At 36.2% G+C, this 24064-nt stretch overlaps 1 protein-coding gene across 1 annotated transcript; it reads left to right on the top strand.

The window, feature by feature from the left end:
• Positions 1-80: 80 nt before the first annotated feature.
• etnk1 (ethanolamine kinase 1) lies at positions 81-23619 on the top strand. Its single transcript, XM_066705361.1, has 8 exons — positions 81-420; positions 6814-7073; positions 7312-7452; positions 9044-9186; positions 13746-13829; positions 14445-14605; positions 19553-19626; positions 21524-23619. Exons 1-8 carry the CDS (start codon positions 274-276, stop codon positions 21591-21593), a joined length of 1080 nt encoding a protein of 359 aa, XP_066561458.1. The 5' UTR covers positions 81-273; the 3' UTR covers positions 21594-23619.
• Positions 23620-24064: the final 445 nt, after the last annotated feature.

Here is a 24064-nt window from a genome sequence, read left to right as displayed (position 1 = left end):
TACCATGCCTGAGGAATGACGTCAGACCCTCCCGTCGGCAGGGCTGGGCAACGCCTCGTCCGACGCCGTGACTCATCGCGGACCACAATGCAACGCGAGGAAATTTAATAGAGAGCTGGAATTTTCTCCGAAGCAGTTACACAGAGAAAAGAGCGTACAGCGCACTGCACTGAAACACGTTTCTGCTTTATCCACTGTGAAAAACAAAACAACAACAAAAAAACCTAACAACAAACCAGTAAGAAAAAAAAAGAAAAAAATCTTAGTTTTACAATGGCTGACTACATCCACGTCCCTGCCGGAGCCCCCGCCGTGCACAAATTAGATGTCACTGTAGACGAGCAAGATTTCAGAACAGGATCATTGAAATTGATCCAGAGGCTGAGACCCCATTGGAAACCATCAGAGGTCAAAATGAAGGTATCTTTTTTTTTTTTTTGTATCCTTCATACTCGGCGGAAGTGCAATTTAAACCGAGGTTTCTAATGCACGGACGGGTTTCAAGAAACGATTGTCACGCAGTGCATTAAAACGGGAAAGTTATTCCTTGCAGCGCTTTTGCAGCGCTTTTGCAGCCGACGTCAGCGGCAGATCGGAAGGCCAGGAGGGCCCGATACATCAGGAATAGACGACACGGCTCCGTACCTGGTTCATGTATAGCACGTCATTAGGAAAAAAAACCCGCACTGTCCATTGTGTCGCAGTAATCATATATTTTGCTCATTGTATTCATTCGTATTGTATTTTGAATCCCCAATCTGCAGTGGATTTTAGTAAATATAACCTGCTGCCACGATAGGATATTGAAACGGTTATTCAATTATTACTATGTTCTATTTTAAAATGGCTCCGTTTGTTTTTTGTGATTGAAGTATTTCAGACTTGGTTTTCGCGACGGTGTATCTTTTTTGAGGACAAGATGAAGTCTATACAGACACGCACAAAGAAATCTATTCACACACCCATCGGTATAGATCATATTTTGGGAAATGCTGACACAGTGTCTTATAAAGATAGTCTCCATGTCCAGTTAATTTCCATTCAGGTTTATATAGCCATAATGCACCTGCATTTATGCAGACTATTGCAAGGTCTGAGGTTCTGGATAATTTGGGTCTGTCCTTGAAATATTGTTGGCTAAACCTTGTTTTATTAATTGATCACGAGCAATTTACTATTTTATCCTCCTCCTTTGTATTCACAGTAATTTATGATAAACATGTCACTATTTTGATTGTTTTATGATCGACATACAATCATAAATTATATGGCAGTAGTTCTATCAGTGGTCGCATTCTTGTAACGCAGATTATCGCAGTTCTGCGCAGATCTGCAGAATTGCACGATCCCATTGGCGGAGCAGCGCTGAACCGCGCAAATGTGCGCTACATCAATGCGACTTTTTGTTTTCTTCCTTTCTAGAAAGTGGTTTCTAGTAGAGACATTTGCCTTCGAATCAAAATGTCTTAAATCTTTCCAATTTATGACTATATGAATAAAACAGAAATGATACACACACAATGGGAATAGCCTAACATTATTAATATTGTGACCCAATAACAATGTGCTGCTATTTTATTTTGTTTTATGGAAAATATCTCATACCTGCTACACCAGGGAAGAATTGAAGGAGGATAAGTAAAACCCATATCCAAACTTCAGTTGTGTGATGGCAACATCTCCATCTGAGCAATTCTTAAACCAGATACTTGGTTTACAGTCTTTAAAATTGTTATTTAATGTATCAAGTATTACTTTTGTATTGCCAATTAAAAGAAAACTAAATAAATTATATATATTTAAAATAAAATACATCACCAGCTGTATAACACAATAACATTTTTGTCTTATCATCTGACTTCAAGGTCTGCCAGAAATTATGAACTTCAGACTAAATAATTGTTTTAATTAGACTTTCACAGTATTTTGTGCTGTTTAGTAACCTCACTATCCCAACCAATGCATTACATTGCATAGTTTCTTGAGGTCAATGTGTTTCAAAAGGACCTTACAACATGATTGAATGTACACATTAAAAGAATTCTTAAGCACAACTTCCTAAAATGTCCCACTGGAAAACACTAATCTTTGTTTGGTATATGTTCCTTGTATTACTATAGTGAAACATGGATTAATATTGTTTGTATGAATTCAAACTGGCCCTTCTTTGCATTCCAAGCAAAGCTAACATTCTTCTTCCAGAAAAGCAGAATGGAGCTTGCATCCCTTTCCTAGTGTAGGCTATTTTTTCCATTAGTTATTTGAACAAGGTGTTCAGGCATAGCTGTTATTTAATCTAGCAACACCAAAAACAGCCTGTTTGTATTTCATCCTGGGTGGAGAATCAATTATGGGCTTACTCCCATTTTGCAAATGTATTTTCTTTACAACTTTTGAACCACTTTATATCATGTAGATAACTTTATGTGCATAATGAGGTATTTTGGCAAGACGTAAGATATCTCTCCTATGGTACGTGTTACAATTCTTTGTCTTTATTTATGACTCATTATTATTATTATTATTATTTCTTTGCATATGCCCTTATCCAGGGCGACTTACAACATAAGTATTGCAAGTCGCCCATGATAAAAATATCTTCAGGGCAAAGTAATTAAAAAACCCTTTCATCTTTGTTTTAGTTTTACCTTGCTCTTGTTTATCTAAGTCTTGTTTTTGTAAATGTGACTTTCAACTTGATGAACAAACACCCCATAAAGGAACAGTTCATATTTCCCAGTTCTGTAACCTCACATTCTGAACTGCAAATCACATGTGTTCTGCATGAATTCCTGACCCTCGGGAGCTGTTGTGACATGAACTACTTTATTCCCAGAAATAGTTACCAAAAACATCCTTGAGATGATGAATGCAGGAATTTATGTTTGAAAAGCAAATTGCAGCAAAGTAGTGGTTTGAAAGTAATTCAGAAGAACTATATGGGTTAACGTGTGCATCATAGAAGCACTCAAAATACATTTAAGGTATGAAAGAAGGATGTGTAACTTCTTAGCAATGCCTTCTTAGATGTTTCAAATGACAACGAAGACTCTGGTGAAGTTACTAGTCTTTACAGGGAGGAACAGAGGGTGTCTGATTGTGTAATAACTTGGATCTCCACTGTACATCAGCCTAGGTGCCCTTAACAAAGAGTTAATAACTTCTGATACTTTTTCTGTTGAGTTGAAAAACTGCTTGCATGTACTTTGGAAATGCCACCCCTTCCTGTTCTTGTAGAGCTGCTTCCTATTTTTTTCTGCATTTGAAACCATTTTGATTTCTAACAGTGCAACCCTTTTTCTGTCAACTCTCTAATCCACATGTCTGTGAGCAGCACTATTGTCCTTGGACTATTAATAGATGTGTGTTGACCCACTTAACACTCCCCACAATTTCCAATGTGATGTTTGCCGCATAATTCTCTAATTTACTGGATGGTAATTAATTAATGGTAATTAAGTTGGAAAAATATTTTGTACAATTACACAGTTCAGCTGCACCATACAGTTACAATCGTCCATTCATTTTTTTTAGGGTTCGGTAGGAATGACAATTAGTAGACTTAAACTGTTTGAGAAATAGTTATATTTGATACCCCAATATGGTTAATAATAATAAATACATATTTATAGACATTGACCACTACTCTTTAAGTTTACAATTGTTTATCCCAAATCGGAAAACAACACTGTCAATTGTGGTAAATGTAGTAGTGTGTTTCTCTGATGTCTTCATCTCAAGTAGGCTACATGAGGAATTCAGTACTTTTCCCATCTGACAAATAAACAACTTTCACAATGATGTCATAGTAGCGGCTTCCCAATTCCACATAATCTCATATAGATAGATGCATCTGCCTCTTACTTGCAGCTTGATACCACTTTCTCATGGCGCTTCATTCATCAATGATTAAAAATCTGCACGTTCGGCAAATGCTTGAAATGGTTGGCATGAGCCTAATAAAATTCCTGAAAATCCTTTGGTCCTTGTTCAATTGCAAATTGTACTGCAGATTAGAAGTGGAATGTTAGCCCTCTCAGTTTATTTTCAGTTGTACATGTAATGGATAGATGTGGCATGTGGCATCTATGGTCATGCTTTAAATTTGACACTAACACATGTAGCAAAAACAAAGTAAACCATTTGGAGAGATGATTCAAATAATTTATGCATATATAAACACATTCACGTCTATAACAATTTGCATGCTGCATCCCCAATGTGAGATTGAGGTGCTGTTGTACGGCCTTGAGGGAAGTCTAGGTAATGGCTCTTAACACCTCCTGTGGAGTAGTGTTGTGTTAAGGCGATCTTATCTGTAATATTTCCTTGTATTGCATATAAAGATAGCCTCCATGTACAGTTCATTACCATTTAGTTTTATATAGCAATAAGCTGCACCTGCATTTGTCCAGACTCTTCATGGTCTGAACCGGTCTGGTAAGGTTCTGGCTAACTTCTGTGTCTATCCTGGTATTTGCTAAACCTTGTTTTTTTCCCTGATTGACTATTGCATGCGTAATTAACTATTTTCTCCTCCTGTTTTGCAACCACATAGTAATATATGATAAACATGTCAGTATGTTTGGGATGCAATTCAAAATCGTGTTTTCTGTAATCGCTTTATGATTTTTAGCTTTCTGCTTTTCATTTTTTTTAAATCATTACACAGTGCCTGTATGAATATTTTACCCCACTAATTTGGGATGGGTAATATCCAGACCACCCGGCTGTCCACTAGAGCCCTGGGTTTAGCACTTGGCAGGGATGAAGATGAAGGTTGAACAGCAGTCTGCTATTTGTCTTCACTCTGCAATGCCACATACATTAAAGTATTGTAAGGTGGGCTGATGCAGCTCTCACCTGATACACTACATGTTTACAGGCTCCTGGCCAGTCACATGGGTTGCTGTTGTGTGGCATTATAAAGAAATCCTTACCCCTACTTCCAGTTAAGTGACACCCCATGTTTGAATCCTGGTCAGTCTGCCAGGACATTACCCAGATGTTTCCTTTTTTCTTTTGTACCCTCAAGTGGCATCATTACATCACTGTTTAATAAGTAGGTCTATAAATTACTTCAGTCAAAATGTCTGTAGTGTTTACCAATTGTTAGTGTGAAGATTTACTTTCCTCATACCTAACACATCCCATTATCGTCAATCCTTTGATTATACTATCTTGAAAACCAGCTTTTGTAAATATTGATCTGATACCAGTTTTTCTATTGTACAGTGCCGCAGGGAACGCCAAGATATTTTGTTTAAGTAAATAAGGCAAATTTGTTCAAAGAGTTAGTGTTTCTAGGGAGGTTCAAACCCACTTGTATAGAATTATATATATATATTTAAGGCCTTCCCAAGATATTTCCACTTGCTTCGATCTATAGCTTTTCTTTTCCATGTTCCATGTCATGCCTTCAAAGTTTAATATTTAATCTCCCCATATTTTATGTGGTTTTCTAGTTTTGTTTAATCTCTTGGTACTCATGCAATAGCTTTCTTTATCTAACTTTGATCTGTTCTTCTTGCAATGTGTCCAGCCCATTGCCATTTTAACATTTTCACTCTTTTAATTATGTCATATATTTTAGATTGTTTTCAAATTCATTCATTTATTTTTCGATCTCTTGTTATTCCAAGCATATATCTTTCCATACTTCTTTGTGTCATTCACAGTTTCTGTAATATGCATTTAGTCACAAGCCGTGATAAATAATGTAGGCTATTTGCAAACTGCATGGGTTTAAAATGCAGTAATGCAATAATATTGGGAAATGGGAAAAACAATAATTCTCTATCTCTTCAGCTCTTCTTGATTGCACTCTATACACCCCAAATACAGAAAGGAGGGTGAGGGTGGACCTTCTTATTGCATTATTATTTTTAACAGATGACTTTGCAAACTGCCTTAGTGTGAAGACAATGCTCAGTTTCAAACGTGAAGTTATGCAGCATATGGAGTTACGGCTTGCAGGCCCTGGAGGACAAGTTCTGCACCACTAACCTAACAAATCGTAAAAACCGTTCTTGTGGAAAACCATTTGGTATTTCATTACATGCACTAGTTTAAAACCCTCTTTCTCCATGTAGATCCTCAACTTATTTGCCATTGAAACAGGTTCACTGTTGAAATACAACTGGTTTAACCAGCAAATAGGAGTAAAAATGTATTGTGTAACAGTAGGTGATTTTTGTTTTTACTTTTTAAGGGTGTGCAGGTCTATAGTTCATCCAGTACTATCTTGCCATTGTTCTGAATAGAAAGGCTAAATTCCTATTGAGACAGTGCACATGCAAGCTTAGGTGCACATAACTTTTTTCCCTCTCTACCTGAAATAGGTCTACATATAGTAGTGTTGTACCTGAATCCAATCAAACTTTCTAAGTCGAAAGATTGGATTAAGTGTGTTACTCTGCTCTGCTGTATGTATGCACTGATAACATTTAAACAATCCCTTATAATCTCTTGGGAAGATTTACAGAACTCTATTGTTTCTTTTTTTCCCCCCCCAATATCACTTGCACAAATGCACAAAGGTTTCTAGGTCTTTTACTTCCACAAACAGTCTATCGTTGGTGGCCAAACCTGTTTCCCAGTGCCGTGATCCAGTAGGTTTCATAGCCTGCTATAAAATCATAAATCACTGAATACTTTAAAAACATGGATAGTATTGACATTAAAGTTGTGACTGGTTCTGATAAAAGATTAACCTAAAGCGCATATGACCAGGGTTGGCTGGCCCTTGTGTATTATTATATGTGTATAAATGTATATGTTTTTTCTTCTTCTTTTCCTTCTGTGCTGTGCCAGATGTTCACCGATGGCATCACAAACAAGCTCTTTGGCTGCTACGTGGGCGAGGCGATGGAGGACATGGTGCTGGTGAGGATCTACGGGCACAAAACTGAGCTGTTTGTGGATCGGGACAACGAGGTGAAGAGCTTCCGTGTGCTGCAGGCCCACAAGTGTGCGCCCCGGCTCTACTGCACCTTCAACAACGGCCTGTGCTACGAGTTCATGCAGGGCACCGCACTGGACCCCGAGCACATCCGACAATCACAGTTCTTCAGGTACTGGAATGGCATAATGTGGCCACCGAGTGTCACAGGAAGGGCAGCTGCAGTCCTTAAGGGTTCTAGTTTGTGTTAAGTACAGTATGCTTACTGCCTTGAAATACGTTAAGGCACTATGAACTACTTAGCTGTTTGGGTTTTCTGATGACTTCGTATTCAGTTATAAGTATGAATTCTTTATAGTGTTGCTCTGTTCTGCTGTTCTCAACTTATTTTTCTTCTCCTCCTCCCAAAGGCTTATCGCAAGACAGTTGGCGAAATACCATGCCATTCATGCTCACAATGGCTGGGTACCCAAGTCCAACTTGTGGCTGAAGATGGGGAAGTATTTTTCCCTCATTCCTACAGAGTTTGAGGACACGGCACTAAACCTGCGGTAAGCGATGATAACAGTATCTAAGAATAGCTTTTCACGTGTTGATGTAAAAGTCAAGGCTGGAACCTGGCATTACCGGAACAGATTACGTACTTTATTGCAGCCATTAAAAGCCTTCCTCTCTTATTGCCTGTTTTGAAAGTAACATGCTGGCAAAACAAACAAACAACAAAGAAATACTGATGAAGTTGCTGGGGCAAATGGCAATACAAAAATGTAATGTGGAAGCAGGTTTAAGAAAATGAATGTCGTCTTTGTCAACATTGAATCCTGATTTGACTGCACCCTGGGAGATAATGTAACAAGAACAGACTTTCTCCTTGATATTCCTTTTGAACATTGTGTTCCAAAGGTTCTCGTATAGCTGAAGGCCAAAGCATTTGAGGGAATAGCTCAACAATTTACATAATACTGCACTCATTTACTTGTTTTATTTTTCTCAAAGCCAGTACACTTAAACTATACTTTGTAGTACTCTTCTGAAGTATCCTGTACCTTATTTGTGTTTTTTGTTTTTATTCATAACCACGTCTTCAAGTTTGAAGTGTAAACCTGGGAAAATAATATTTTAACATTTATTTTAATAAGTCATAATTTTCCCACATTCTTTTACTTTCATGTGACAAGAAACTTACAAAATAGAAGTGCTTCATTTAAAACTCAAGTAAAACAGCATGCTCTATTATTTGCAGTAGTGTTGAATAAATAGGCTTCACCTAATTGCTACATTCCTGGTTGCATGTAATGTATTACTAACAAGTTGCATAATAAAAGGCAAGACGTAAATCCTTATCTGTTCCCAGGTGAGATACTTTTGAAGACTTTCCCAATTTGATAAATGAGTGGCTAATCTGCACAAAGTGGCTGTGGCTTTTCATAATGTATAACCCCTCTACTCCCCCTATTGTACCAACTAACCTTTTCAGAAACATGAAACGGTCTAACTTGTCTAGCTAGAACTAGTGAAAGTGTCAATAAAAGTTTTGTTTAAACCAATGATTTCTAGACAGTGATGCATTTGCATTTGGTGCCGGTCCATAGCATATGTTGTCCTACAACAAATCTCATCAGAATATTGAAAACATCAATCAAAATGCTTTACCTATATTGGTACTGCATGTGTGTATGTTTTAAATGCAATAAAATGTATGTTGGCTGTAGTGCATATTGTGACAGTTTGAGATATGGCCACATATGGCCAGGCCGCAGTTTGTGAACCACTGGTTTAAACTGATTTCAGCGTTTAATGTTAGAAAACAAGTTGAATGTATTGCCTCATTTCTAAAATCTTCCATAATATAAATTTGGATTTTAATGTCAGATGTCAGGGACCACAGTTGCTTCTGATTTTCAGTCCAACTTGAGCTCTCGCAATTATTTAATTAACCTTGTTTTAAGGTCTTTTACATTGGATGGACTGAAAGATTATTTTGATTCAAAATTCACTACCTGTATAGTTTTAATCCTGTAGAGAAGTGTTGAATTTATCAATTATGTCACCTGTGTTGGAACAAACGTTGAGTGCCCTGGTCTATGTGGAATGGAGAGATTGCCCATCTGTGCCTCACCAGTGTATTGACTTTCCACACAGATTCGAGCGGGAGGTGCCGAGCTCCAGAAAGCTGCAGGAGGAGATGGGGTGGATGAAAGAGAGTCTCTCAGATCTAGGTTCCCCTGTGGTCTTGTGCCACAATGACCTCTTGTGTAAGAACATCATCTTCAATGAGAACGGAAGTGAGTGTTGTTCATGCAACTTAAAATTATTGTTTTGTATGTTTTTTTAAAAGTGTTGTACAGTAGGTCATTCTACTTACTTATCATCTTTGCAGTGCCTGAGCTAGGTTTTTCTCTCTGAAGCAGAATTGTTTTGTCTTGGCTTCAGATATTAAGCATTACTACATGAGTGTTTTGGGTTTGTGGTTTTTCAGCTCGTCACCTTAATCTGGTAAGGCTAAACAACACATTCTATTTGCTGCATGCATGGTTACAGCTTTAACACTTAACCTGCCATTCTGATTCGGGCTATAGGAGACATTCACATTTTCTCCTGATTTGAGCCTCGCATATAATACATGCAAAGGTTGTTTGTTTTATGTGTATGAAACACTTATTGATTTTAATATCTTGGGAGATGTTAATCACTCCAGGATTCCCTTCTGAATCTTGGAAAAATACATTCCTACATCAGATTTTCCAATCCCAATATTGAACTACAATGCCTAATAGTCCCTGAAAATCACAGAAAACCACATTTTTTTACAGTACACATTTCTGAAAATCATCTAGGAGTTTTAGTACCATGATGCATACAGAGGGGGTGTACATCTTTATTCCTGCTCAACATTGATGCTGATAGTTTTGCAGAGCTCAAAGCTTCAGACAGCATTTGTGAGACTGCATTTAAGCAGCAGAATAAAAATTGTTGTTCAGTAACAAGGATAAGCCTTAACTATCATACTATAAAAAAGCTTCTGAGATATTGAAATCATTGAAATACCCCCACCTGGCAGGTTAAGTGTAAAGCATAATTTTAATACATATTGAATGCATTTGAATGTTTACTACTTTTGTGTGTCAGCAGGCTTAATTTTTTGAAGTAAAGTCTAAATCCTTCCCTTATCTGCAGTCAAGTCAAGCTTTAAAGATTTTGATTCAATTCATCCCAGAACACGATGTTAGCAGTTGTCTGGTACAAGACAATGCACTTTTCCTTTTCCCATTTTTTTTTATTATTATTTTTTACATGTTATTTTTGGCATTGTGAACTGCATTTTTGTGTGTGTAATGTGTATGATATACCTGTCTAACATATAAAAGTAATAATTTCTCAGGAGATATAATGTTTAAACATACACATTTCACAGTGCAGATCCTATCCTATGCACACTTGAGCTTAAAGATTTGCCATCCAAAGGGGAGAAAAGTCTGCCCCTACAGTAGCTCTCCTAGGGAGCACTTTCACAGCTCCTTCTGTCTAGATTTTCTCTCCTAGGATCGGCAGGAGAAAGCGGGAGTCCCGTGGGTCAGCTGGTAACTCCAGGTGCTGGAGTCTCCCTTCTAATACTGGGGAAAGTAGAACTGGCTTGTTCTATTAAATCATTATTTTAAGTTACATATTGCAACTGGACCGTGGAACTTGAAAACCTGGGATCCAAGAGCTTTTTAAGGCTGTCCAGGAGCAGGTCCAGTACTGCTGGTTTTGTCTCTATATTCAATAATTATTTAATAAGAGTCCAGTGTAGAGAATAAAAAAAAAAAAAAAGTTGTTAGCTTAAAATGATAAAAGGTACAAGAAAGGCATTCAATGTCGTTTTTTTGATAGAGGCTCCCATGTCAACCATTCATGTTTTGAGGTTTGGTCACTGTAATTTCAGTTAATGTTTCATTCTGTTAATTAGAGTAATGACAGGTATTCATATCGACTTTGGTAGAATTCTTCAGTTTAATGCCTTACTGTATTCACGCTCAAGAACACCAAACCCGCTGAGCCGGTTTCTACTTCTACTTATATTCTTCATAGGCTATTTAATTTCCGCTCAGTTTCATTAGGCACGTGAGCTGCTTCAACTAGCATAATTTACTTATTTTCATTATGCACCTTTAAGGTCTTGTGGTTACTGTAGGGAAACAAAATCTGACTCGTCAGTGTGTATATGTAATCATGCATATCTGTGTAATTTCTGCTATGGTCTACTTTGTCTCAGTAAAAGGCTTCCAAAAAGAGCCCTCTAACTTCTACCCAGACAAAGTAAACAAGCGCAGATGTGACAAATATCTGTCAATAAATGACAGTGATGACCATATTAATAGACAGACATATTTCCATATTTATAAATGGTTACATAATGCTCCCGCAGAACACATTGTTTTGCAAAGTATTTAAACAAATATTTTGTATCTAAAAAATATTTAAGAAATGTCCCTTCAAAATTACATTTTTGGGAGAAGTAATTAAATGTATGAATAATAGGTGTGTAGTATAAATAGTTTGTCACATGTAGGGCATTGTTTGTACAGTAGTTGCTCTTCAGGGAGATGGTTTCACATGACTTGAGCCTCAAATGTACACTAACTTTTATTCAGTTGCCAAGCCTCAATACTGCAGACATGGATTAGAACCGATTTTTTTCTAACACTTTGTGTTTGGTTCTAGATTGCTCTATCAAGATTAACCAGTGTAGTATCTCAACCTTAAATTTAAGTTCTGACACGGTCATGATTCACAGAAAATCCTTTTAAGGCATGGTGGGTAACCCTGGTTCCAGAGAGTCCCAGGGTCTTTTACCTGAGCTTGCAATTATTTGATTTGCTAAGCTGAACCAATTGAGCATTGTATCCAGGTTTTTAGTAGGTTGGGATATAAAGAGACATACAAAACATGGCAAGACTGGAACTCCAAGACCAGGTCCCTCTAACACCAGGGCTGCCCACCATTTTAAGATTTTATAATATTTTATAGTATTGTGCTTCAGATAGTAAATTTTTGGGTAATATAATTGATAACATATGTAGTATTGGAGTTATATAAAACAATTTAATCTTTCTGACAGATAAATGGAAAAGAAAATGTCCCACAATGATTTTAGTTTAAAGGCACAAAATGAGCACATTTGTATACAAAGGCCATTGTACTATTTTTGAACAATGTTTCTATAGTAGTGTTCTGACCTCCAGTAAGAAACAAAGTAGATGTATTCTAATATCAATGTAAAAATACTGTCCTAGAAGTGTTTTCACACAGACATGTATTGAATGTTACGGTCGAGGCATAGATGACTGTAGTGCTTCTCATTCAGAGTAAGCTGCACTTCGACAAAATGAATGGTCAGACACAGTAGCGTTTTGCATTTAGTGCTCGCAGTCATCTGATTGTGCAATACTGTAGTCAAATTGTATACAAATTAAAAAGGTACTTCACCTCAACAGCTGAGGCTTTTGCATCATAAAAAAATGGCGCTTCTATAAACACCTGTACTGTAAGTTAGAAAAGCCATTTTGATCTGCAGACCATATTCTGTCTGGGGATAATTTTTTTTAAAGCCCTGTATATTGTACTGTAGTTGGGGGAAACAAAAATGCACTTGTGAGTTTGCGGCTTGTGCAGGAGAGTGGAAATCCTGGTGCTAACCATGAAGTGTTGTTGAACAGCATTGTAAAGTGAATCTCTTGTTTTTTGAGATGAGCTTGCCGAATTCTCTCCGTCTGCTGCACATTAGGTTTGACTTTGCTGCCCCAGGGCAGCTTCGCCCTGCTGCTTTAGCGCACTGACTGGAGGTCTTTGGCACCACTTGTTCTTGTGCCTCCCCCCTAGGACAGCACGCTGCCCGGTAACCGCCTAATACGTATCTAATTGTTAGCTCCATTATACACACAATGTAACAATAGTGATAATGGGAAAGTGCTTCAAAGCATATTTTAAATCTTGTGCACAAAAAAACAAAAGTTTACAGAAAATTTACATTTTTTTTGTTAAATAGTGTAAAATATAAATGTAAAATACTACTAATAAATGCTAGTTAACTTGAAATAAAAGTTTTGGAAGGCACAATAGGAAACGTTAAAAAACATACTACAGAATTTTTTTTCTGAAAAAGGGAAAGGCTTTGTATTTTGATTTTATTATTGTGACTATTACTTCTACAACTTCTACTTGTCTACTATTTCTGATGTTCTTCGCAATATGCTGAGAGTGCACACACAGAAAACTGTAGTATTCACAATTTAACACAAGAGGGCAACCTTTACCATATATCATAACATAAAAAATTGCAGACCACCTGCTGGGACATTCATAAGTGCATTTCTTGTGTACTCATAACTAACATATGATATATGCCCTAATATTATTTATCTCCCACTACTGAAATGCTGATTTAAGTAAAGCAATTACATTACATACAAAGATAACATTTTTCATCTTAGTGGAGACGAGAAGTTGTTTTAAGAAATGAAACTTTAAAAAAAGTTAATGTGCTTTTCATCATACAAACATATACAATATTAGCAACAAACCGAAAACATTTATCCAGCATTCACATTGGTAGATAATGGTTTTGCATGTATTCCATTTGAAGGCTTCAGGTTTGCATTCATGTATGGTTATCTTAATGTCAAAATGCAAAGTCTTATCCCCAAACTATATAATTGCATGTGCACCCTTAACACAAACTCATTGAGTTTCTTGTGGGGAATAAAATACCTAGCACAGATTTTTTTTTTAAATGTCTGGGGCTTAAAGTTTGATCTTTCAATGTCCTATGCTAAATTATTTTTTATTTGTATGTCCTACATAGGTAATGTAAAGTTCATTGACTACGAATACACAGGCTACAATTACCAGGCTTATGACATTGGGAACCATTTCAATGAGTTTGCAGGTAAGCAAAAACCATCCATCTTAATGTATTGTAGCATCTCTTTTTCAGGTCACATCAGTATATTTTCTTATTTTGTCTTCACATCTTTTATGTGGCAGTCTTTTTTTATTCTCTTGACATCTGTACTAGAGCTTATTTTGTCTTTCTTTGATCCTTTCTTCTTGCATTGTGTCCACACCATTGCCATTTTAACATTTTCACTCTTTCAATATTGTCACATGCACTTGTTTGTTCTCAGATTCATTTATTTGTTTTTGTCGATCTCCTCGTTATTCTAAGCACCCACCTTTCTGTGCTTCTATGTGTTGTTTCCAGTTTCTATGTATATAACACTGGTACTCTGCATTGATCAAATACCTTATACATAGATATAGGTAATTGGTTAGATCTTTATTTTTCTCATTGCATTCATTTGTATTCCAAGTTCTGTTGCTGCTTAGACTTGTTATTTGAATATATAATATATATATAAACATTCTGAATCAGTCTATATTGCTTTCCTGATGCAATATGATATTTTAAATCAAATCAGAAAGACTAATCCGCTTCCCTTATTTAAATTTAAGTACTGTCAGATATTTTCTTGGATGTACTCTACTGTATGTTTTCTTTCAGGTATAAATGAAGTGGACTACAGCTGCTATCCAGACAAAAACCTGCAGATGCAATGGCTGAGAGCCTATCTTGAAGCTTTCAAAGAGTTCAAAGGCCAAGGCTCAGAGGTTTCAGACAAAGAAGTAGAGGTTCTGTATGTTCAAGTCAACCGTTTCGCTCTGGTGAGTTAGGCTGAGCACAAGGCAGGCTATAATAACCTTTAGGTTTCTGCAAAGGCTGGCTTTGATATCTCATATACTCTGTCATTACTTGTATCCACAACACCACTTGTTACCAGCATGCGGGAGGACTGTGTGATACGCATAACGGCATGCAACACATGTTTGCAATTTGTGTCCAGTAATCGTACAGCACTTACATGCAATGTGCACACAGTGGTGATTCGAGAAGTCTTTAATTGAGGCCACTAAGAAAGGGTCTTTTCTATTCTGAGTTTGGATGTTTCCATTTTCTTTTCTAATAGTAATGGCACTGGAATGGCATCACCCCTGTTTTTCTTTTTTTATTCTACTGATCTCTTTTAATCTTTCTATATTCTATATATACTCTGAGCACCACATTTCCATGAAGGCTACTGGTGTGTCTGAATGTTTTGTTAAACAAATTTCTTTTGATTGGCCATGCAAGTTTTTACCTGAGGGGAGTTCATCTTCCAGATTTAAATGAAACATGCAAACAATGTCCTGCAAGAAGCATGAATTTGCCAAATGTTAAAAAGATAATGGCAGATTGAAACTGAAACAATGGAGGAAACTGCAGGCTGGGAAAAAATCTGAGCTGGGAGAGTTGAAAATCTGCTTCCTCAGATCTCCCTATATTAGATAGTCTTTGCACCTAGTTTCATGTTAGTTTCATATCTGGCAGTGCCTGCTTTTGGTCACCTTTCATTATTGAATCTTTAAATCCTTTATTCTAGGTTTATATTTTACTGCTGAGAACAACTTTTTTCTTTTAGATATTGTCTAGATTTTTCGTGCATGATACATGACATTTTGTATGCATGCATTTTGTTCATTTTTAAAGGTTGACATTCCTGTTGAAGCTTTTTTTGTTTGGCTTAAAATAAATAAATTAATACCTTAAAGTGTCTGAAAACTTGCACAGTACTCACTTTGGAAACCCTGGTCATGTGTTACCAAAGACAGACCTGTCGGGAGAGGTTGGTTTCTGGAGTGCTTCAAATGCAATTAAAAAACTGGCAAAAATCAAAGCCGCGCCAATGAATAAATAAAACGCTACCCTATTATAGTATGCTATTCAGTTTCAAGCCTGGATGAGATGACTGGTACACCTGATACAGTGCTGGGTTATAACCAGTTATAATCTCCCACATTTCCATTGGATGTGCTGTGAAAAGAAAGGGCCCTCCCTAGAGTTTCTGAAATCGAAATGGAACCCATTGTCTTTGTTTCCATGGTGGCCTTGGCAAGAGACGACTAATACAAAGGCTTCTTGTTTGCACTTTCTTTGCACATTATCGGCATTCTCAAAAGATTCCCCATACTAAATTAAGTCAAGATGAAGGACAGCGTGCTTATTAAGAAGCAGTTTATTTTTATAAATTATATTTTGCACATGAAATGTATAGTGCTGCTTATTTCTCCCAGCACCATGCTGCATCACAAAGTTAAAGCACAGGCAGACGTGCACATCGCGCTATTACATTAGCCAGATGGGCCTTGCCTGGCCATTTTCTCCTCCTGATCCCGTGATAAAGGCAGAGAAAACCTGCATTCACTACACCTATTGTTCTCTGCTAATTGTCCTCGGAACATAAAGAGCAGCTTTGTTGAACACAGATGAAATCTGAGTGGTTATGGTTCACAAGAAGATACAGCGAACAAAGCTGTAGTTGAGGAAGACTTTCGGGGGGGGGGGGTAATATTTTAATCCAGTGAATGTTGATTTTAATTTACTTTATTTCAAGAACAAATTTGTTAGCTCACTTTATTGGCCTCAGCTTGAAACTGAGTTGTTGGTGTTCAGCGTGTTATAGGTCAGTTTTTCCTGCTGTGGAAAAAGTGCGCTCCTAGGCAAGTAGCTGGGAAAGATGATCGGTCGGTGGTTGGCAATGTGCATAATCTTTCAAGTGTTTCAGATGGCCCCTGAACAGAAGATTGCAGAGGATTTCAAAGCAAAAGGCTCACAGACACAGGAAGCCAGTGAGCCCCATAAATCGGGCTATTGTATTGTTTCTCTGTTTCTGCTTTCAATTATGACCGCTTTTAGACTGCTCTGCGGCAGCAGGTGGCTCCAGGGTTTAGCTTTCATCAGTCACATTTCCAGTGAAGTCAAGGGCCAGGGCAAAGTGTATGATATTAGGGTGAAGACTGGGGTGGGGAAAAAGTTTTAGCTTGATGGTATTTTAAAATCTTAACTGTGCCAGTCGCTTAGTTTTATTGGGTAAGCGCATAGCAATTGAAAATCCCCTTTAATCACCTTTTTATAATCTAATATGTATAAGTATAAAGAAACACAAAACCTTCCCATGGAAAGTACTCCTAGAGATCACAGTTACTGTGTCCTTGGGCCGCAGGAGCATTTACAGAGGGACTAGATTTTATTCCAGAGGTATTTGGTGCCAGTTTAATTTTCTTCCAATCTAGCTGACTGTTTGCACTGTTTTTCTAGGTTTCATGTGAATTGTATTTGTCAACTAACAATATGTCCCTGTACTGTTGTCTTATACAAATATTGTTGTGGCAGTGCTGCTGCGTGTGTTTTGTTGCCTTCTCGGTGAAGTCAGTATTACTTTGAAGTTATTAAACAAGGGTGACTCAAAGGCTAGTGCCTTGTGTCTGTTCTTTGATGTTCTTCTTAAAATTCACTATCTGCTGTTTTTCTTTTTTCTTTTCATTTTTTTTTCCTGAAGAATGGGTATTAGAAACTGCAACAATAATGTTTTATACAAGATACTAATTAAACGAAATTGATGCCTATACAATTTTCGTAAATTATAAATGTGGTATATCATTTCCATTTAATTAACGGTTTGGGCATTGTAATCCATTGTTTAGAACCTTCTTTTACTTGCAAATTAAGACCTCTTTCAAAAACGAAGACGACAAAGAAAAAAAAATCCTGCATTTTTGCCCTTGCAAAATAGAACAGGAGAAATTACTTTCAAAATAAAATACTTTAATCTTCTCTGCTGTTTTGAATGCACCTTGAAAGAAGCAGACCCTGCACAACAATATATATATATATATAATATATATACTGCAATTGTAAATATTTTAATTGAATGTAACAATGGCTTTGTTGTAGTATCTACACTTCATTTTCCCAACTAAAAGTAATTGAAACAGCAGAGAACATATTATACTTGGAATTTTAGAGCATAAAAAGACAATAGAAACAATAACAATAGCTGGCAGTGGATATGAAATGCAGTGCAGCGCTGGCTAAAGCCATGCCATTTATCCTATTATCTTCCAGCACAAGCGTGCTTCAGGTTGCCAGCTTCCTTGGATAAATATTCACAATCTTAGTTAGCTGATTATGGCAGAGTCAAGGAAATATTTACACTGATTGGCATGTTTCTTCTAACACAATACATAAACTTCCCTGCCAGTGTGTGCAGTTGACAATGCGATGCCCAGTAATGTGAATGATGTTAATCAAATCCAGCTGAGGACTTTGTGCAGTTCAAATTATTTTCCACCTGTAGTTTTTATTGCATGCTTTGTGGAACCCTAGAGGGTGCTATTGCCTGCGTTTTGAGATTCAGCTTCATTGCAAGTGTCAGAAGTGTCTGTTTAGAATGTTGAAAATTTGTAAAGTGATCGTAAATCTTAAAGCCAAGGCATGCAGTCTTATCTTGCAGTGCACATGCATAGCAGTTGCTTCTATTCAGAATAATTCATTCTAAATGTGTGTGTGTTGTGTGATGTGTATAGGGGGTGAAATGTTTTTCCCTATTTTTAACTTGTTATTGCTCTTAAACTAAAATATTTAACATATGAAAACATTTATTTAGCAGAATGTCTTTAAAAATGAAGCATAGAAGAATGAGCAAAACAGTCATCAAGATAAAGAGTATGGCAATCAGCTCTTCAAGTTCAAAGATGGTGGTGAGCTACAGAAACAGAAATGCAGTCCTTGACCTGAAATAGGGTAGTTATTTTTATGGCTGTCAAGTCAGGCACTGCATTACTGCTATGTGTAGATCACCACCATCTTTAACCTTGAAGAACTGATTGCCATATTTTGAATCCTGAAGACTTTTATGCTCATTCTTCTATGCTGAGAAGTATGTATGTGTTTATGTATGCATACAAGTATATGCATATAGTTATATAAAATATGTATGTATATGCATTTAAGTGACTTTAAACTTGTATTCCCATAAAGAGCAACAGGTTTAAATCACATGAAATGAAACCTTTCACAAGCAAAGCAAACTCTTCCTAAAATGGGCTTATTTTCACACTGCTCTTTCCTGGTGAAGTAATCTGATAATGTTGTAATTTGGTCACCATCATAATTGAAATATTACTACTATTTTCTTACAAGTACCATGACCTTAATTATACACACTTCTGCACTGATGTTCTTTTGACCTAAAGATCTCAAAGGAGCTATTGTTTGGGTCAAATTTTTAGTTTAGTCTACTTGTAGGATGATGGTGATTTGCGTTAATTAGAAACAGGCTCGATTGCCCATAATTATAGCTACCATACCAAACACTTGGTCACTGTTGAATGCTCCTCCCTTCAGACAGTTCATTACTGAATCCATAGTTCACATTTACAAGGATCCTTAATGCCTTTTTCCTTGTAATATGTAGGCTGTGCAAATAATTCTCTGCTAAGAAATCAAAACAAAGAAAAGACAAAGCCTTCCCAGAATACTCATAACATTTTGTGATTTTACAGAGTATAGCAGAAAAAATTTAATCACCTTTACTCTGCTGTTGCAAAATATTTATCACCTTTTAATTTGCATTCACAAATGTAATATTGAAACACAATAAGTATGTTACAGTTCAGAATATATATATATATATATATATATATATATATATATATATATATATATATATATATATATATATATATATATATAATATAATATAATGTTTAACAGTTTTATTTCTCTATCCTCAGGCCTCACATTTCTTCTGGGGACTTTGGGCTTTGATCCAAGCAAAATACTCCACCATCGATTTTGATTTCCTTGGGTAAGTATTTTAAAACCATATATTTCTTGCAATTAAAAGAACAGAATACAAGTTTCTCCAAGTCTGTGTAATAGAAAAGTATTATATATAGTATTTGTATTTATTTATTTATAAATATAAATAATCCTATTGGCAAACTCCATATTCCTCCTGTATCTCCATAAAATCTAGACTCCTCAACAGGCTGGGGACAATGGCTATTACCAATGGGTTTTCCCTCTCCTTAGCACATAATTGCACCTGTAATTTTGTGCCCAAAAAGCTTTCTGAACCTGCAAAACCTGTGAACCTTTCTACCGCAACGAGACTGTCGCACGGGCAGTACAGTTGATGCGTCTCAGGGCATCACCCTCTCACTTTTTCTCAACCTCTGCACGATCCTCTGATCACTGGTGAGACCAAATGCGCTATTTGTTCTGTTGTAATAGCGTCTTGGTTCTCTTAATTTATTATTGCTTGTGTGCCTTTGTGTGTGTCTATATATATTTACGCACCCCGAGCTCTGCTTTTCTACAAAACTGCAGTATTTTTGCAAGCTGGGCTGCCAGGTTGAGTAGCTTAGTATAGCAGATGCTAGTTCTTAGTTTGACTTTCTTACATCGTCGCTCTGTAATCTGTGCTCTGGGGATTTTCCCACGGGCGCCATTTTGCTTGTCTTACACATGTTGTGTGCTGTATGTAGTCTATTGATTAGACTCTTGAGATTTGTTTCTGTAATTGTACTCGCAGGTTAGTCCCACACACAACATTCTCTTCTGCACGTGTTGCCTGTCACTGAGACTCAGCAAACTGGTTCTGAAATGTGCTTCTGGGTTGGAGTGGAGTCAGTTTTCTTTTGTGTCCCAGTTGCATGTTTGCATGTTGTCTTGTGACTTTCAGAGACTTCGATATGTTTATAGAGAGATTAAAAAAAGAATTGAAGTGAGTTTTCCTTCTTTCTAGGGTTTGGTGTTTAGCTATCATGTCTATCACGACCTTCTGTGTGTTGCTGTAGGTGGCCTGCAGTGTGTTTTTCCATGCTTTAATGGCCTCCTTCTGTGATCTTTCAACGTTCAGTTCACTAATGATGAGCTCAAGTAATGTGAAAACCATGGGTGTTCTGGACTGTGATGTTGACCACATACCTTTACATAGACCATAGTAGATTTGAAGACAACTGGACAATGCAGTGGACTTTGGGGATGGGGGGTTGTCTATGGGATAAGACTATGCTCTATGGGGAGACCCTTTATCCAGCCCTCACATATTTTGGTATAGTAATGACGGATGTGTACCCCACATTCAACCAGCTATTAGGAGCGTTGGATTAAAGTATGTATTGTTCCTTCCACCTGTGAATAGACTGATTTTCTCGGTAGTCTTGCTTTCAGATGGCTCTCTGCCAAAGACCCTCCTTGCTTAAATAATCTCTTGGTAATGGCTATTGTTTCACTTAAGGGGAATCAGGGATACACTAGTCTCTTTTTACCTTTTTGTTATATTTAGTTTATAAAAGAAGATTTTATATGTAATTGCTGTTTTTTTGCAAATTGTCTTTAAATTTCCACTTTTAATCAAGCAATCATTCCTCTTTGCTGTAAAAACATGTTTTTTTATGTTTAGTACACACTTGATGTAGGTGGTAGTTTTGTCTTGTATCCAGAACATGAGAAGTAACTAATTACTACATTTTTAATAATGTTGATGTTTTAGGCCTTTTACTGTTGTGGTATGAATATGCCTCATCAATGTGTTTTCCCATTTTCTTTTTCTTTTTTTAGGAAAATTAAAATGGCTACTATTAATTTCCAATGAACAGGGATTTTAATGAGCTTTCATTTGCATTTCTTCCTTGCAAAAGTGTTACTTAGTGCCTAATTTCATTATTAATGAGTTTTTATTTATTTCTCTTATTTAGGTATGCAATCCTGCGCTTTAATCAGTACTTCAAAATGAAGCCAGAAGTTACAGCATTGAACTTCCCTTAATCAACCGGCTGAATCCCCTATTTTCACTCAGAATTAATCCCAAAATTAAATCCTCCCAGAAGAAGTAATGGTTTGCATTTGGTTTCCATGTGGATCTTTCACTATGCATTTACTAGACAAAATTATTATTATATCTAAACAATGCATTGTGTTGTCCACTAGTACGGTTGGAGTTGTTGAACAAGGAACAAAACTGCAAAACTGAAGGTCTGAGTACATCCTGGAAAACAAGGAGTGTTTCATTCTAGTTCACTACAAACATTATTAATAAATATGTGATTTATTTATGACTGGTAACACTTTCTGATGTCTAGTTTCACTGTCATAGCATACTGTATTTGGTTATTTTACCTATTCCAAACAACAAAAATGTTCAGTTTTATTACCACATGACTTCAAACCTGTTCAAAACTGTTAACATTTAATTTTGTTCTCCTTCAAACTGGTCACATCTGATCTTCTATTTTAAGTCAGCTTCTTTGATACAATTGCAGTTAATGTGAAATTGGGGACCAAAGCCTTGTTTATGTGTTTTGGTTTTTGTCTAATAGATGTTTACTTGGTTAAAGAAGAGTCTGACAGTAATGACTTAGGAGACCACCATTAAAGAGCTTTTTTGTAGAAATCGGTACAAACCAGCTTATTTTTAATGTGGTGCTAGATATATACAATTTTTCAGAGTAAGAAGATTCAAGTATGATCAACCTATATGAAATGCTCATATTTGTGCCTGTAAATAATGCATATTATACTTTCTATTCTGAAAAACTTTCAATTGCTATTTTTGCTATTTGAAGTTGCAGTTTTTATAATAACTGTTCAACTGTTTGAAAGCTGCTGTTTAGTTGCCTTGGAACTCTTTTTGTTTTTTCTAACTGCATTGCAATATGCACACATCTTAGAAAATAAGTTTATCATCCCTCAGCAATGGCCCAAAACACAGATACACTATAAGCCTTAATGCCTTAATGTACAAATCACAGGTTAGGTAGTTCGGCTTTTAATTTATTTTCATTTGGTTTGTCAAGATACAAGAGGCACATACTGTTTAAAATATTCACTTTTTTATTGTTTACTTTTAATCCAGCAATAACTCTCTAGAATCACATCTCTTTACTGTAATATTATATATATGGAATTATATTAATATAAATCAGATTTGTGTCACAACAAATATCTAATTTATTTGTTTTGTATTTCCAAACAAACGGGTATAGGTCAATTTCATTTTTATTTTTATTTTACATTTTTTTTGCCTTATTAATGTCTAAATAGGTTGGACCTGAGATGCCTATACTGAGAATAATTGATCAGATGGTAACGGTAGCACTGTACATTTGCACTTGAAAAGTCTCTGCTGAAAATGTATCCAAGAAAAACACGTGTGGTGTTTTTAAAACCTGTTTTAAATTAGACATGAATTCACTATTGCCATTCCCATTTTTTTTTTTTTTTTTCAGTCTCCAGAATTACTTGTAATTTGTCTTTGTTGGGAATCAAGCCTTTGTCTTTTCACTGTATTTATATTAATTTACCGTATTAGAAAAAAAGGTTAGAACCATTTTATTTTTAATTACCAGATTACACCCGTCAGCAATGCTTTTCTTGCTTTATTTCATTTGTTGGACATCCTTGCTTCTGTAAAGCATTACTTAACATTAAGATCTTCTCTGACAATTGTAGTATATGTGTATATGTACATTTCTAAAACAATGTAATCTGCTTGATATCTGTGCTAATCTTGTTGTGCTATGTGAATTACTGTATATAGTAAAAATATCAAATTTTTCAAAAAAAAAAAAAAAAACGAAAAACCTGGATGAAACTGTGAAATTTCTGACTTACAGAATCGCATAGTGATGTAAATGGAATTAAATTCTATAAAATTATTTCTGTCTGTCTTTTCCTTGCAGTGCTTTTGCACTATGATCAAAAGTCATCTTCAAAAGATGGCCAGGTATGCTACGCATGGAGAACTCATGATGTGTACAGAAAATGATTCAATAAAAGACCTGTCACATTTTGATTATGAATTCCACTTTCTTGTCTCACTACAATCCAACGATATGTTTTTTTTAAAACACAATTTTAGCCCATTTAAAGTATGAATTAGCTTAGTGATTCAATAAAATGTGCAGTTTCAATAAAATAAAAATGAATCTCAATCTCATCAGAAACTGCCTTAGAAACTGATGTAAGTGTATTTGTACTCGAAGTATAACAAGGCTCACTTGCTCTGTTTGATTTTCACATTTTACCTGATATCTTCCCTCGGAAGGCTATTTCCATGATTCAGGTTAAACACGAATACTCCTCAAATTTTTGACAGTTGTCCGAGGATGTGTCTTTGATTGAAATACAGAGCAGATGTGACACCATTAACTAAATTGAATGAGGCTAGCTGTTTAAAATGCTGCTTCCAGTTGGTAACCAGGCATTGTGACAGTAATCTAAAATACCAGAGTAGAAAA

The sequence above is a fragment of the Amia ocellicauda genome, chromosome 5, assembly GCF_036373705.1.
Source record: "Amia ocellicauda isolate fAmiCal2 chromosome 5, fAmiCal2.hap1, whole genome shotgun sequence".
In the NCBI taxonomy this organism is placed as follows: Eukaryota; Metazoa; Chordata; class Actinopteri; order Amiiformes; family Amiidae; genus Amia; species Amia ocellicauda.
The sequence above is the reverse complement of the archived record's forward strand: the minus strand, read 5'-3'. Positions and strand labels throughout refer to the sequence as shown.